The sequence below is a fragment of the Nestor notabilis genome, unplaced genomic scaffold (genome assembly GCF_000696875.1).
Source record: "Nestor notabilis isolate BGI_N333 unplaced genomic scaffold, ASM69687v1 scaffold324, whole genome shotgun sequence".
NCBI classification, from domain to species: Eukaryota; Metazoa; Chordata; class Aves; order Psittaciformes; family Psittacidae; genus Nestor; species Nestor notabilis.
Genome location: NW_009926627.1, coordinates 79,679 through 95,433, shown reverse-complemented (window position 1 = coordinate 95,433; position 15,755 = coordinate 79,679). Strand labels below are relative to the sequence as shown.

The following is a 15,755-nucleotide window of genomic DNA, read 5'->3' as shown; positions in this document are numbered from 1 at the left end:
GAATGCCTTCATGCCACAGGGCATGATGTTGCCTTGCCTTTCAAAAGTAGCCTGGAAACAAATTAGATGAGAAGTGGGGGTGGAAAAGGATTCTCAGTTACAGTCTGTACAACTGTATGTGGACCTCTGAGGTTGGAGGAGATGTCTGCGTTGAGCAAAATCTGATCTTCAGTCTCATGAATTAATGCTATCAGGACACAGCAGTCACTAAGACTGTGGACAGGTGACCTCTTCTGAACTGAGTAGGAATTGCTCACCAATGCCCATCAGCTGGAAATAACTGCTCTAGTTGCTGCTGCACAGGATAGATAGTGTGAGTGTTCCTTAGCCTTTGGGAAAAGTCATCCAGGTCAAGCCAAGTCACCACCAGGGAAACAGCAAGCTTTGCCTCAGCAGAGCAGGGAGCGCTCACACCACCTCTTCCCGCAGCAGAGCTGCAGCCTTGCTGGCTCCCAGCAGAGAGGTAGCAAGGCTTTCCTCTGGCACAGGGCTTGCAAAACCAGACAGGACAGAACAGCACCACTGCAGCAGAAATGAAAGTGTAGATCGTACAAACATAATGTATGACAGCTAAAATCCTCCTCATCTACTACTACCTTTGCAATGTCTTCAGCTGACTCCCACTCAATTGCATTTCACTTCTGCTTCTTTCACTGTAACACCTACTAAAAACACCTGCCTGTCCCTCTGTGCTCCTCTCTATGTCAGGACTGTGTAAGGTCACTCCTCCAAGACTTATGCAGATTTCTCACCAATTTATCTGTGGGTATTCTTTTGTTGTCCTTTCACTCACACCCTGTAAGACCCACCTCTGCCACTGTATGAATAAAATTTCATTATTGCTTGATGAACACACAGAAAACATTGGAAATGCTGTTTCTGTAAGACTTGAGATAGTGAACACAACAAATAACTCTTTGAAATAGAGACTATCTTAGTACAAAAGCCCCCAAATGGGCACCCAATTCTGACCAAGGCTTCTGCAAGAAAAGAAATGTGAAACAAGACAAATATGAACAAAACCAACTAGAATATCTCTATTTGCTCCAGACAAAGCTAGTACCAAAAAAACCCCAAATGGGAAATTTACCAGAAGATAGTTAGAATCCCAATTAGATCCAATACCTCACACTAGTTTTTCTAAAGGGATGTCTCTGCATTGTCTTTCTGAAGATTCTTTTTCTCCTTTCTAAGAAAAAATTTCAAAATGAAGACATGCTACAGACAGTTTCAAATCAACAGCTTTAAGAACTAGCTGCTTACATTGTCATTTACATTAAATTATACCCTTTTTTACAAGGCGTTCCACTGATGTAACTGGTGAAGTATTTGCAGAGAAATACTCTACATAAATGTGCACAGCTTCCCCACTGATACCTACCCTGATTCATGTAAATAGACTTTTATTCCCAAATGTGCCAGAATGACTTGAATGTGACCTTTCCTAATTATTACTGACCATTTTAGCAAAAAAATTCACTTAGTCTGAGATTCTGAGTCTAGGGTGAACGTTACTCCTTACCTTATTCCCAGTCGGACCACAGGCTACCATGGACAGATTTAGGTTTATATAAACATGGTCTACCTTCTATTGCTAGCAGAAACTCTTATATTAATATGTTTTATCATGCAATAGTCTAAAGAAGTAACGAATGCTCATAAAATGAGCTGTACGAAAGACTAAGACATCTCTTACAACACCTTCAGAATGCAACATTCCACGCTGGAGAATTGCTTACCTTGGAAGTACAGAATTTGGTGGTCTAGATTTTGCAGGAGATGTTACTTTAGATTCTTGCCCAGAGTTCACTGAAGATCCTGACAGAGAGTCTTGTGCTGGTGTGGGCTGGCTCTGATAGCTTTCCCTTGCAGATGGTGGATGCTCTTTGTCTTTTGCAACTTCTTTTTCCCTGGATCGAGCTTTGTGTTCAGCTAGAAGGATGTCAAACTGTTTTTTACGGCCTGGAACTGCTCGTCGATGATTAAGTGAATGAGTCTAAAAATAGGGTGGTTAAAAAGCATTTGTGTGTGCATGACATTGTTTATGAGTCCTCTATACTTCCGATACACCACAACTCTAAAAGATAAAATCTACTTCAAACAACTTTAGCCACACTTATGGAAATAATGCTGTTATTCCACATTATCTTTGAGAATTTATGAAGTCATTCTTAAGAAATGCCAACATCAAGGCTAAAATTACTTCTTGCAACCATTTTCATATAATTGACTTCCCTTTTCCAAGACAGAAAATATAATTCCAATAATTTTAAACCATTAAGAAGTAACATCATTGTAGCTCTTAACTTACAATGAAAAATTGATCTCATTGGATTGAAAAAACATAAATACATTTTAAAGTGAATTTAACTGAGCACGTCTACTGACAGGCAGCATAGACACAAATATTCATTACAGTATGTCTTACACTGCTGCTGCTTTTTGACATCAGACTTATTACTATCATAAGGACAGCCTCCAAGTAATTTATAATACAAAAATGTTATTTTTTTACTAAAACCTGACTATACTTCAACATTGTTGCACACATGAACCAAAAAAGGAGCACTTAAAGTTAATACTTGTGCTTCTACATGACACGTTAATGCTTTCTGCATAACAAAATGACAAGAAAAAAAAATCTTTTTAGAAATATCAGTGGAATAATGCAGATGCTCTGATTCAAAGAAACAGAATTACTCAAAAGAATTACCTGAAGACAGCGTCTGAATACCATACCCATTGTCTGTAAGACAGGAGCAGGTATGACCTCTCAAACTACTGTGGTAGGATTTAAACTATAACAAAGCATCTGATATTTTATCTTCTAAGAAAAATACCTTGCAGGTGAGCGATCTTGTGCAAGGTTTCTTTGTTTCAGGATCCAGTACTCCACAGTGTTTATTTGGGTCAAATTCTCTTTCTGTTTGATGGGACATGAGTAGAAAAAGGAGAAAAAAAAAAAGTGAGATTACAGAAATTTTAACCAGAGTAGCTATAATTTTTGCCTGATAAACTTAATTCAGAACCAGGCTCAACCTGAACCATTCATCTCCACCCCAGTACCCAGCAATAGTGCCACATCCATCACTTTTACAGTTGTGTATTTTTTGCCCTTATGTGTTTCAAACTATTTAGAGCAGGATTTCAGTCATGGACTTGTCAGAAATAAGTGGGATTACTGGGCTGTGCTCTGCAGAGCGGCCCAAACACAGGACCAAGGCAAACACCCGTGAGTTCAATTCCCCCTCTGATGCTGGCTGCCTCTGAGGCCATGAAATACAGCGTCTGCAAATCCAGCTTCTCAGTTTGGCTGAGACACACAGAGGCTAAATATCACAAGTGCTTTCACCAACATTTCTTTGACATACTCAGAACTCTGAAAAACAACCCGTAGTGTCTCAAAAGTAAATGCAAGATTACTGGTGGCACTTTGAAAACAAAACTTACCTGAACCCGTCCCCTAACTCTGTGTAAAATAACGTCTCTGTTAGTTCTTATTTCCCTAAGTGGAGGGAGGGATGGAGTTTATAATTTGCAAAGATTATGAAAAAAGGCATTTACATCAGTTCTACTCATGATTAACATTAAAAATTCACTAATATTTAATAGGCGGTATTTGCATAGTTCGCTTTCATTAATATTTTAGTATTTATATACCAGAGATAGCAGCACATCCTTTAGGTCATGTTAATAAAATTTTAGTGTTTGCACTATAGAGCTGTAACAAAACTATGGACTTAGACTTTGTAGTTTCTGCCACCAAAAAAAATAATCTACCATTATCTTTATATACCTTGACATGATATGTTTTAATTGGCAGCCTGGTTTGATTTTGTTTGATAATGGAGTATCAACTATTTGCCAAAGCCTATTTTAACTATACAGCAGTGTTACATTCAGACACAATAAACATCCTGTCTCAAATGCAATGTTTAATTTGAGGATCTAAAAATTCTTTATAAACAAACAAATCAGAGCTAAGAGGAAGAGGCAATTCACAGCTATGCTGCAATGTTATGACAGCATCACAGCAGCAGAACAGCTGGAAGAAGAAACATGAGGCCAAGCAGCCTACGTTAGACACCAACTGTCATCCAGGTGCCACAGTTACTAGCAGTTTCTCGTTTCTGCTATGTGGACTTAAAAACAATAAAGCAAACATGAAATAGTTTTGTTATCAGCCTATTAGCGGAGACCTACCAAAAAGTGAGTTTGGAAAAAACAGTTTGCACTGTTTTTTGATGAAGGGACCGAAATCTGTCACAAGTAGGTGCAGTTTCTGTGGCCTTTATGGTACAACAGAAACAGAGAAGTAGCTGTGTATGACTAAATGCAACAAACATTATTTTCCACTTACAGAATGAAAACACATGTTCATGAACCAAAGGAGTTAATTACTTCTGGGGTTTGAGTGTATAGTGTTCCTTCCTATCACAGTTTCCTGAATCACCCATCTAATAACCTTCAGCACAAATGAAAAAACACCAAATAGACCATATGGGTTATAAACATGCCCCCAAATGAAAAATCCTGAGGGTAACTGTAAGGCTGTGGAACATGTTCTGAAAGTCACCAAGCCAGGACTGTTTCGGACCAACAGGGAAATGTATTTCAGAAATCAGAAGTGCTCCTTTGGGAGCATCCACCCAGGTTGCTACTTGTCAGTAAGAGTGTCTCACCCAAGCGAGACTTGGAGGACCGATTACAGCAAAGCCACTTGTCAGGAAAACATTCCAAGGTAAAAATAACATAGGGAGCTATAGTCAGGAAGAGTGGAAGCCTCTGCCATCTACCAAACAACAAAATCACACACCTTCGCTGAGGAACAGAAAATACTGAACAAACAGGGAACCACTTGTCCTGCCCGAAGTGTGTGTGGCTGTTCCAGAGAAATCATGAGCATCTAATTGCCAGCTGCAGACATGTCTGGTTTGGGCAACACATGAAATGAAGATTTTCACCTTCTTATCAATAACAAAATGCAGCTTCTGCCTACCACTGTATTAGGAATGTGTAGTGTGAGAACCCGAAGACTCCTGAGCACAGCACACCAAACACTATGTTTGGTGGACAAAGTAGAGCATTCTTTATCACCTCACCTAAAGGAAAGGGCCCAAACTGAAATGCCTCAAACTCCTGCGGTTTGCAACGCAACAGATATTCTTGCTGTAAACTGGACATCTGCATTCTTTAACTTCACTTCAAAGAGAACAAGAACTAAGGAAGATTTTAGAGGGGAAAAAAGAAAATTAAAAATATATTTTTTGGGTTTGCTACTAGGCAACACTAATCCATTTATACTGGGCAGCTACAGACTGTCGTCTGTGGTTCCACAAGCTGTTTCCCCTCTCTCACCAACAACAGCGCTCCTGAAAAGAGGGATGGGTCCATTTGTCACCCAATCAACCACCAGTTCTCAGCAAAGAAAAAAACCCCAAACTTCAGCCACAGTCAGAGAAATGGTGTGTGAGAGACGAGGATGCTAAAAAGCAAAGAAAACAGATATAAACTGGCCAAACCTATTAAATGGCTACAAAAAATTAACACCTGGACCACTTCACAGCAGGAGGCTGAGGGAAACCTATATCCCCTATATCCACTGCCTCCTTCTTTTAATGAGAACTGAATGAAATTTATGGGATATTCAAAATAATCATCTCATTGACCTTCTAAGATCTTTTTCTCAGCCTTTCCACAGTCCTGTATAATAACAGAGAGTAATCCATCATAGTGACACACAATCTACAGGCAATTCATCTACAGTACTTTCAGGACTTCTGTTTGCATCATCGCTAAATTATTCTGTTGCTGCATCAATACATGAGGCAGTAGAAGCCTGAACAGATTCCAAATCTGATCATGACAGAGGAGCTGTAAAAAAAGTATCAATTCTGTGGACTTGTTAACCAATAAAAGTCAACTATCGGACCACTTTAACAGTCCTGTGCAGAAATTTCCACCAGTGAAACGCTCCCCAGCCTAGGAGACACTGCACATGACAGCTTAGAGACAGGACTGTGACAGAGCCACCTCCATGGGAAAAGCCAGCAAGCTGAAGGAGGGCCCTACAGAAATGATTCTCCTCTATGAACACAGTTCAGCAAGCACAAACACAAAAAAGGCATGAATATCACCTACGGCCCCGCAGCAGTATGTGGTGACATGGGGAAAACAAGTATCCCAAATAGCATCAGTTTCTACTGCCCAAGTAGGAATTTAGAATTGATTAGCTAAACTCAGTATCTAAACCATGAAAGGAAATAATAGGTTAAGAGAAAGCAGTATTTTAAATTAACTACAGAGAGGTTTTATTAGAGTACAAACTGGATCTTGGCAAGTGAAATGTAAGGCTTAAAAGCCTAATCAGCTTGTTTATCATAGTATTTTTTCGTTTTGTGGAAGGCTATACATGAACAACTGTTTTCTTATATGGCACCTTTAACTAGTTAAGAAAGCAATCAGTGTACTGAATCCTTTAAGGCAATGGCGTTGTTCCACACCCAGCCCTAGCGAACACCTCACACTGCTCTGGAATCAAGCCAAGGTAGCAGTACCATAGGCTGGCTGCCAAATCTGAAAGATGAAAAAAATAAACCTGATATTCAGTTAAAAAAACCAGGGCACACACATTAACTGGAAATGAAAGCATTTATCTTGTACACCTTATACTTGATTCGTAACTACTACATATTTAGGAATCCTGTGAACTACCTTTCTGCCAAGCTGACGAGCTGATGTGGATCATGCTGCCATTAGCAAAATTAGCCTTTCAGTGCACACAAGAAGTTCCTGCCCAAATCACAAAGTACTGCCAGCTGATGAATAGACCCTGCACAGCTTCTGAAGCCGTAAACTTGATTCAGTTACTTTTGCTTAACACACACACACAAAGTCCCTCAAAACACTTTGTTTCCTTTCATTCACCACAAAATACCTTCTCAGCTCTGGGAGAAAATTCTCTCTGCCCAACAGCTGCCACGGGTCACCTCTGGGGAACACCATGGAAAATAATTCTTCCTCCCTAAGAATGGCATCACCCTTTCTAACAGAGCCTCTGCTCTGATGGGGCATTCTGTGCTTCAGTGGCAGATTTGCACGGGGACGGACCTACATCCTCCATACTGCCCTGCCTAAGGCCATCCAGGGCATTTCCACATTTAATCCCTCAACCCCACCATCCTGTCTTCCTGAGAAAAGATCCCCACACTACAAACGTCTTCACTCAGGGGGGAACTGCAGGGGGAGAAGGGTGGAGGGGAATTATGATTTTAAGACTTCCCCAGCATTTCCCATATCTTCTTGGAATTTTCTAGTCTTTCAAACCAAGAAAGAAGATTCTTTAAAAAGTCATGCCTTGGTGGATAATCTTAAAACCTCAACTGTTCAACTTGATCGTGACTATGCTGATGTCACCCAACCAAGGCACACCATCTTTTATTGAAAACAGACCCAGATCACATAATGGCTTCTGCCTTTCTTCTGCCTTACTAAATTTACTTCCTTAAAAACTTATATTTGGCCTGTTGGTCAGTTCAGAAACACATTAAACACTCTAATTTCAAGCTTAACATAATGTGCATTTTGAAAATGTTTTATACATGCTAAGAGTGTGGAAGCTTTCTTCTTCATATAATGCAAACTGGCATCTTACAGTAAAACAAATCAAACCAAAACCAGGCTACTGCATATTACAGCTGTAGAAATCTGAGCTATTGAAATAGTAATGAAGACAGACAGACAACCTTAAAACGTGAAGTACAACATCACTCACCTGAAAGTCTTTTGTAAGGCTTGTTACTGCTTTTAGTGCCATTTTGGTGTTTCTTGTCTATTGATGGAGCTACAATTCCTTTGCCGTTCAGAATCTTTTCTGGTGACGGTGGCACTGACTTGGATGTCAAACCAGATTTAACCAAAGTTGGAGCAGGTATGGTGGATGAAGAGGCTGAGGAGGAGGTGATGGTGGTAGTGGTTGCAGAATTCATTTTAACATTGGCACCATCTGCCTTCACTAGGTTAGGAATTTTCTCTAGACTGACTACTGGAACAGGAACGCTGCAAAACCAAAGAAAAATCTTCAAGTTGTATTTTCGGTACCAAAGATTTACAGTTACTTTATCCCCTTCCACAGATACAAACATTTTGATGCAAAGGACACAATATCGTAAGACCAGACTAAAACGAAATACTTACTACCACTACTGACTATTTTTGTTCAATCAAGCGTTTATAAAGCCAGGCATCTGGCTTTGAGGAGAATAATGAAAATGAACCTTTGGTTTATTTTTTTTTTTTAAGATCCAATCCCCTACAATTCATAAACAAAATAAGTCAGTAAGTCCCTGGTACTAAGTGAAACATACCCTCTTACATATACGGTCTCATGCCTTTAACACAAACAGAGATCTGTGTGTGCTGCACTAAACTCACCAGATGTGAGCAACATGTGCTTGCAGGCCAGAAAACCGTATCCTGGGCTGCATCACAAGGAGTGTGACCAGCAGGTTCAGGTGATTCTGCCCCTCTACTCTGGTGAGACCCCACCTGCAGTACTGTGTTCAGCTCTGGGGCCCCCAACACAAGAGGCACATGGACCTGTTGGAGTGAGTCCAGAGGAGGGTCATGAAGATGGATCAGAGGGCTGAGAGAGTTGGGGTTGCTCCGTCTGGAGAAGAGAAGGCTCTGGGGAGACCTTACAGCAGCCTTCCAGTACCTAAAGGGGGCCTATAAGAAAGCTGGAGAGGGACTTTTTACAAGGGGGAATGGCTTTAAACTGGAGATTTAGATTAGATGTTAGGAAGAAATTCTTTACTATGCAGGTAGTGAGGAGCTGGAACAGGTTTACCAGAGAAGTTGTAGCTGCCCCATCCCTGGCAGTGTTCAAGGCCAGGTTGGACACAGGGGCTTGGAGCAACCTGGTCTAGTGGAAGGTGTCTCTGCCTGTGGCAGGGGGTTGGAACTGGATAATCTTTAAGGTCCCTTCCAGCCCAAACTATTCTGTGATAACGAAGTTGTTTGCTAACAATACTAATATTTTTAAACAAATACAAAAATAATTTATTTGCTTAGATGTGTCTGAATGACACGCAAGTTCTGGAAACAAGGAGAAAAGAGATTTTAAGCATAGAAATCTTAATAGTGGTCCCTTTAAAAGTATTAAAATCTTTGATGAATTGAGCATTCCTAAAATGTATGTTTAATAAAATCTTATGAACTTCAAAATAAGATTTCTAAAAATGACTATTTGCTTGGTCCTTTTCAGAGTAAAATTTGCAATAACAAACGTCTCCCAACTTGACTACAACCACAGCATATTTGTGACACTAACAAATGTTACCTCCTCGATTTGGCAGCCAAATAAATTGAGACAAGTGATATTCAATTCCAACATTAGTTTAACATTTCCGGCTCCATGAGGAAATACCCATCAACGACAGCTGCTTTTTACCTGCCCAACAACTCCAAAAGAGGATGTCTTGTGACTAAGAGTTAGTATATAACGAATAAATTATAGACTCCTCCTTACTGAAATGAACCCAGAGAAAAAAATATTAATTAAACCCCCCTAAATTTTCAGGTTTTAAATCCAGGTTTCATTGGAGGCTGCAAATGAAAATGTCTCACTTACTCAGTTCTTCCCATACACTGCCTGGAGAGCTGCTTTGGCCAAACAGCTGACTGTCTGCCTTGTAAGACAATTCACACATGGATCGTGCAAAAATGACAGTTTTCAGACTATCATTCGACACTGAGCAAACAAAAGAAACGCAAGTTTTCCTAAATACAAATGCAATGGTGATATGTAGAAGGTAAAACACATTCCTCATCCAGAAGCATGAGAGTCTCCTTAACAGCATTCCAATCTTTTTCTTTCTTAATTGCAGAGAACCAAGCTAACCTCTGTAATTTTAATCCCCAGCATAAAGGTGACAGGAGAGGAAGCTGTCCCACGCAGAAAAAGTTCTTTAAACTTCGGGATGCTTTAATCTTAGTATTATCTTAAAGGTTTAACTTCATGTACATGCTTAAAGGTAAAATGACGCCTATTCATAGAGTGAGAAATTACTCATTAGCAAACTATACTCAAAGAACAATCTGCTTCTTGCACATCACTGCAGTCACTCTGCATGTGCTCAGAACTCCAGAGCCGTTTGTTAAACACACAACCACTCTTACATCCAGATATATGCTGAGGTGTGCTGGAGGCTGCAGCTTATGTAAGCAGAGCTCCTTGTCAGAGACCACACTGCCATCAGGGTCCCAAGACAGGCAACACTTGCCTGGCTGCACATTATCTTATTTACTGTATTTTCAAAAGAATTTTTGAATGAAGGGCTGTTTAGATTTACTAAAGACAACTGCTGAAAGGGACAATTAAAGAAACAACATGCAACAAACAAAAACCGAAGAAGGGCACAACGCAGTTAAGTAAAAATTACAAAAACGGGAGTTTGGCAAAGACAGGTGAGAAAAATCTGTATTTTTACAAAAGAAATTCTAATAATAGCAATATCTACCTAAAGGACAGCAAAATAGTCATTGGCAACGCAAAAATGACAGAAACATACAGTGTTGCATCTATACTAAGAAGGAAGCTTGAAAACGCCCCCCAGTCAGATCAAGATGGCTTTTGATTCCCTCAGTAAGTGTCAAGTGCCAGCTGAAAAATCATGATTTATTTTTTTAACATAAGCAAATCTGGATAATGTGGCCATGAGTTCCAAAAGAGTTGGAGAGATAGTGGGTCTCAGCATGTTAATATCTCATTGAACCTTGAAATTCTTGGCAACTGAGAGAAGCTAGTGGAGCGCTGCTGTTGCATCCACACTGAAAACCCAAACCAGAGTGTCTTGGAAGAAGTAATGGAAAAATTAAATTGACAAACAATTAGGTCACATCGTTTTGCTGAAAATTGGACCTTGGGAAAGAAACCTGGTTTTGCTTTTTGATGAGGTTATCAGTTAAGCTGACAAAGGTAACTGTGAAAATGTTTCCACTTTCAAAAGGCATTCTAAAACACAAATAAGAACAATTTAAAAGCAATTGTTAAACAACATAGCATTTAAAACTAGTTTTTCAGAGCACTATGATTCAATAAGGGTGCTTGCTAGGGGAATGTTTTAGCCACCATTACCAAGTCTGACACCACTGAAAACTTCACGAGTCCTTAGAAACAAATATAAGATTTGCTGATGGAATCAGGATTGAGGGAAACTAGATAATGAAGAGACAAAGGCCATTAAAAGATAACTGATCTTCTGTTTTCTTATGTTCTTGGTCAGGCAGTTGGACTAGATGGTCACTGTAGGTCCCTTCTAACTGAGATAATTCTCATCTAGTCCATTCCATTCCATTCCATTCCATTCCTATCCTCTCCTTCAGCAGAACCTGTGACAAACTCATAGAATCATAGAACTTCCAAAACAAGAGTGAATTTTCCTCTCAAGTATCTTGTGGCAAGATTTTTAGTTCCCAGCCTTCGCATGTCACTGTTGTTTCCAAGCAAGAAAAGTAATTGTAATCTGTCACAACACTCCTCGTGCCTGGAGCTCCTCATTACCCCTGTTTTTCTTTCTTCAGGCTTTTAAGAATTATTTTTCCTTGCTGTTACGTAATTTTGCTGGGGTTTTGGTTTGGTCATTCAAAACTGTATTAGTCCTAAAATCTCAGCCACTCATTGAATTCTTTTCGAATTTGGTGAGAAAAGAAATTCACAAACATTGAAAACCATAAACCATTGCTCCATTCTACATTGCTGGGATTGCTTCTATAGTGTAATAAAATATTTGTGATTTAGAGTATGTGGCCCAAGTTACCTCTGCTGAATTTTGTTTCCAATCACATGCTGCATTAGGAATACCCTTAAATCTTAACTAGCTTCACTTTCTCAACCTCAGTATGAATAACGGCATTTCCTAACATAAAGAAATAAAAACTAAGAGATTATTAAAAAAATCCTTTGAAAAGTGGTATCATAAATTTTAAATGATAATCCATAGGTTTACCTTTGTGATTCTATTTCTGTTTGCAGAAAGAGAGTCTGTTTTCTACATGTTGATGAAAATCACTTCATTTCCCTCTCATTTTCTTCATTTTCTGACCTTCAGGCAACGGCTAATCCTTGTGGAGGGAGGTCAAGGAGACTTGCTTCAGCCTTACCCCAGTTTCACACTGAGGATGGGTGGAAATAAACACCCTGTAGCATCACAGCACCAAAATCCTTCATGGCAGCGCTCAGAAGCTGCGCCAGCGCTCAGAAGGTGAAGGAGCATCCTTTGGGCAGGTCAGCAGCAAAGGAGAGAGTTGCTGGCCACAGGCATGCCTTTTAGAAAGGACATCTGAGCTATTCTTATTAATTAGGATTGCTTGTTCATTATTATTGTTATTACTATCCATCATCTTATTCTTTGTCTCTTTTTCCTGTCTATTTTCTAGCCTTGTGCATCTCAACTGCAAGCTTCAGAAACTGACGGTTTACATTTATCTTGTGCAGAGCGCAGTGGTGCTCCAGCACTGCTCCAGTCTCTAAGCACTGCTGTATTAATAGCAACGATCTTAGAGAGATACAAGGGGAAAAAAAAAATATCAGAGCTGCAGATATTCCTGGATGATGTATTCACAATAATCCTTCATATTCCAACTACAAGAAGGGAAGTATTAAAACAGCAGCTACAAAAATGAAACCGTTCCAGATCTCTTTCATCCAATCATTCTGATCCTGCTTTTTAAAGCATTAGCCAAGGAGCAACCTGAAAGTCTACAGCACATCTTGGAACAACACAGGATGTGAAGAAGAGAAAGAGCTACTTGGTCAGTGTTTAAGATGACTCGACCAAAGCTACAAGGAATTAAACAACAGAAGAGTTGGGTCCACATGCAGGCAGACATGACAGCAGACAGATCCGCTGGGCTGTGTTGTTGCAGAAGACATTGCTGAACCCCTGCTATTAATTGTCACAGCTAAAATTTAAAAGAGATGCTGTATGAAAGAATTAGGCAAGTGCAACAATGGTTATTCCAGGTCTGGAAAGCAATCGTTACCAGTGATAAACTAATTTGATAACTGACTGGAAGAATCCTTATCAAGTAAATATTTGTGGTATGAGACTAAAACGCAACAGACAGAAACACTGAATAACTGGAAGCTTCTGAGGATGATAAACCACAACACAGTTGGATACATGATGCATCCCATTTGCATTTTTGAGACAAATGTATTTGTGCCAATTGAGTATTTCTTTCTAGAAGATAAGTGGGTGAAAATCTATGCAGAAAGCTGAATGGAACATATAATCTTAAAAAAAGAATTAATTTTATGAATAATTTCTCCTTTAAGAAAATCAGACCTGCTGAATATTTTCTAGAATCCTAAATAAAAATGATAATCCACTAATGGAATAGGAGCAAACACCTTCTGTAACAGCTGTCAAGCTCTCTATAACCTGTGATGATTATCAGACTGATTTTATTCTCTAACAAGTCATGCAATCTAAGCCACTTAACACTTATTTTTGAAAGACAATTTCATTGATCTCCACTTTACACTGTTTGTGATTTCTTGTGTGATGATTACAATATCTTTCACTACTGTATGCCTCATTTTCCCCCACTGGTAAACAAAACCACAGCATTATCTCCCAGCAGAGCTGCAAGAATTGGGTAATTTGCAGGTACAACTACTGACATATTAATTGCTAAAATATTAGCAGAGCAGTACCACATTTTTATGTGGTTAAATCTACCTTGATAATCGTCAGCAAATGTTTGGGATGTTCCCAATAAAGGGAAAAGGGACTGGTGGAAATGCTCAGTTATTTTGTTCCCTTCCAGCTTTTACTGACTGACAGAATGCCATCTGTTGCCAGAACGGAAGATATTGTTTATAGATTCGGTTAGTATGCTGAAATGTGGATCTCTAAGTTGCTGTCTGTAACACTAGGATGAGAAACAGGTTTATAGTCAATAGTGTTAATAATGTAAAGTCCTTTCTGATTTTTCTTTAATAAAACTTAAAAAAAAAATAAATCCTCTCTTGTATAAAATCCTCTCCAACATTCGGAAGGTCACTATTCAGTCAATAGTATTTTTTTTACATAGTAAATGAGGCAGACCTTAACTGGAATATTCTCTGTCTCACCTCTGTGTGTGTGTGTGTGTGTGTAATCTAATCATCCAGATTTTATATTTTCAGAATTATATACCATAATTGCCTGCGACGCTCATCATGCTTCTAGAGATGGTGGGTTCAGATTTGCAGGAAGATCAGATTTTGACCAAGCTTGTTCCACTGCAAGGTAAATTTTACAGGTACACGGAAGCTGCTTTCTTTGAAACCCCACCAACTGGTGAATGTTTCAGGCAGAAAACATGAGCTATTACTTTAACATAATTTGAGTTCATGCTTTGTCTCACGAGTGAATGGTTTGCATTAGGTTAGTTTACTGCTTTAAGCCAGTTGTGTCCGGAAACCCTACCTAAAACCATGACTTTCTTACTTTCTTATGCTAAATACTGCATAGAAGGAAGGATCTTTATACAGTAAGTAGATAAAACTTAAGAAAAAGGAAGTATTACTATCTCAACTTTACAGACACAGGATTGAGGCTGAGGAGACTAGGGCATAACAGTAGCCTGTGCAGAACCAGGAACTGAACCCAGATCTCAAGTCACCAACCCAATGACCTAATCACAAAGCATCTTTTCTGTAGGTAACTAATGACAATCAGTTTCTTAAGGGATAGAACAGTGACCCAGTTCTGCTCTCCTCTGCATTTTTGCAACCCTGTTGCTAACATCACAGTCACGGGAGGACAGGCCTGGCAGTTTCAAAGCCTATGTATATATGTGTGTGTGTGTGTGTGTGTGAATATATATCACAGAACATGATGTAAGACCCCCCCAAAATAATGATTTTTTGCAGCCATAATTTTCCTGTCTTCTTATAAGGCATCAAACATTATCGAAATATCGAACGAACTCCCAACAGCAGCTGCTGTTGAAGATAAATGGCTATTACCAGTAAGTTTTCCTGAACATCAGTTAAGCCAATATTAAGAACTCTGCAAAAATTATCTTACTCCTTAAAAGCATCACTTTTAGGGGCAGATACTGTAACAGAAGATGGACCTTAAAGATAGCAAATGGAGGTTTCTGAAAAGCAAAACATTTGATGGAACATCCAGTCATTTCTCCTCTTCCTACATACAGGTATGTGTGTGTATAAACAAATAAATAAATAACTATATATATATATTTTTTTTTAATTTGAAAACATCCCAGTTTCCTGTCTTAGGAAATGTAGAGGCTTGAACTGTAAACTTAGATGAGAATACAGATTTTTTTTGATGAATATGAAATAGACAGAGACACTTACTTTCTGAACACCAACACCTTTGGTAACTATTATTTTGGTACTTACCATGGTTTATCCCGTGATACTTTTGAAGGAAAGACTGTGTGCTGTTTGCTACTGGAGGTAAGTAGATTGTCTTTGGGCGTTTTGAATGGCTTTGAGTTGCTGCTGACAGGGTTATGGCCGCTGATACAGGATTTCGGTTTCATCTGTACTAGGGATGTCCTGGAATTGCAGGCTGGAGAAGCTGGAGAAGGGGAAGGTTTACACATTGAACCGTGTCTTCGTTCTGTAATGGAAAAATAAAAAACTTTACAGCATTTCATAGGCTAAAAGAAAAAAGTCAGGAAAGAGGCAATCGTTCCTCTCTATGCTAGTTACAATGATTTTCATCACTCCC

General features: G+C 39.2%; 1 protein-coding gene across 2 annotated transcripts in view; it reads right to left on the bottom strand.

The window, feature by feature from the left end:
• Window positions 1–15,755, bottom strand: part of ATXN7L1 (ataxin 7-like 1) — a 112,301-nt gene that overhangs the window by 17,011 nt on the left and 79,535 nt on the right. For both annotated transcript variants that reach the window (XM_010013607.1, XM_010013608.1), the window contains exons 3-6: window positions 15,422–15,644; window positions 7,775–8,058; window positions 2,841–2,923; window positions 1,740–1,996 (exon numbers count right to left, since the gene is read on the bottom strand). In XM_010013607.1, the coding sequence (XP_010011909.1) occupies window positions 1,740–1,996; window positions 2,841–2,923; window positions 7,775–8,058; window positions 15,422–15,644 (847 nt within the window). The remainder of the gene's footprint in view (window positions 1–1,739; window positions 1,997–2,840; window positions 2,924–7,774; window positions 8,059–15,421; window positions 15,645–15,755) is intronic.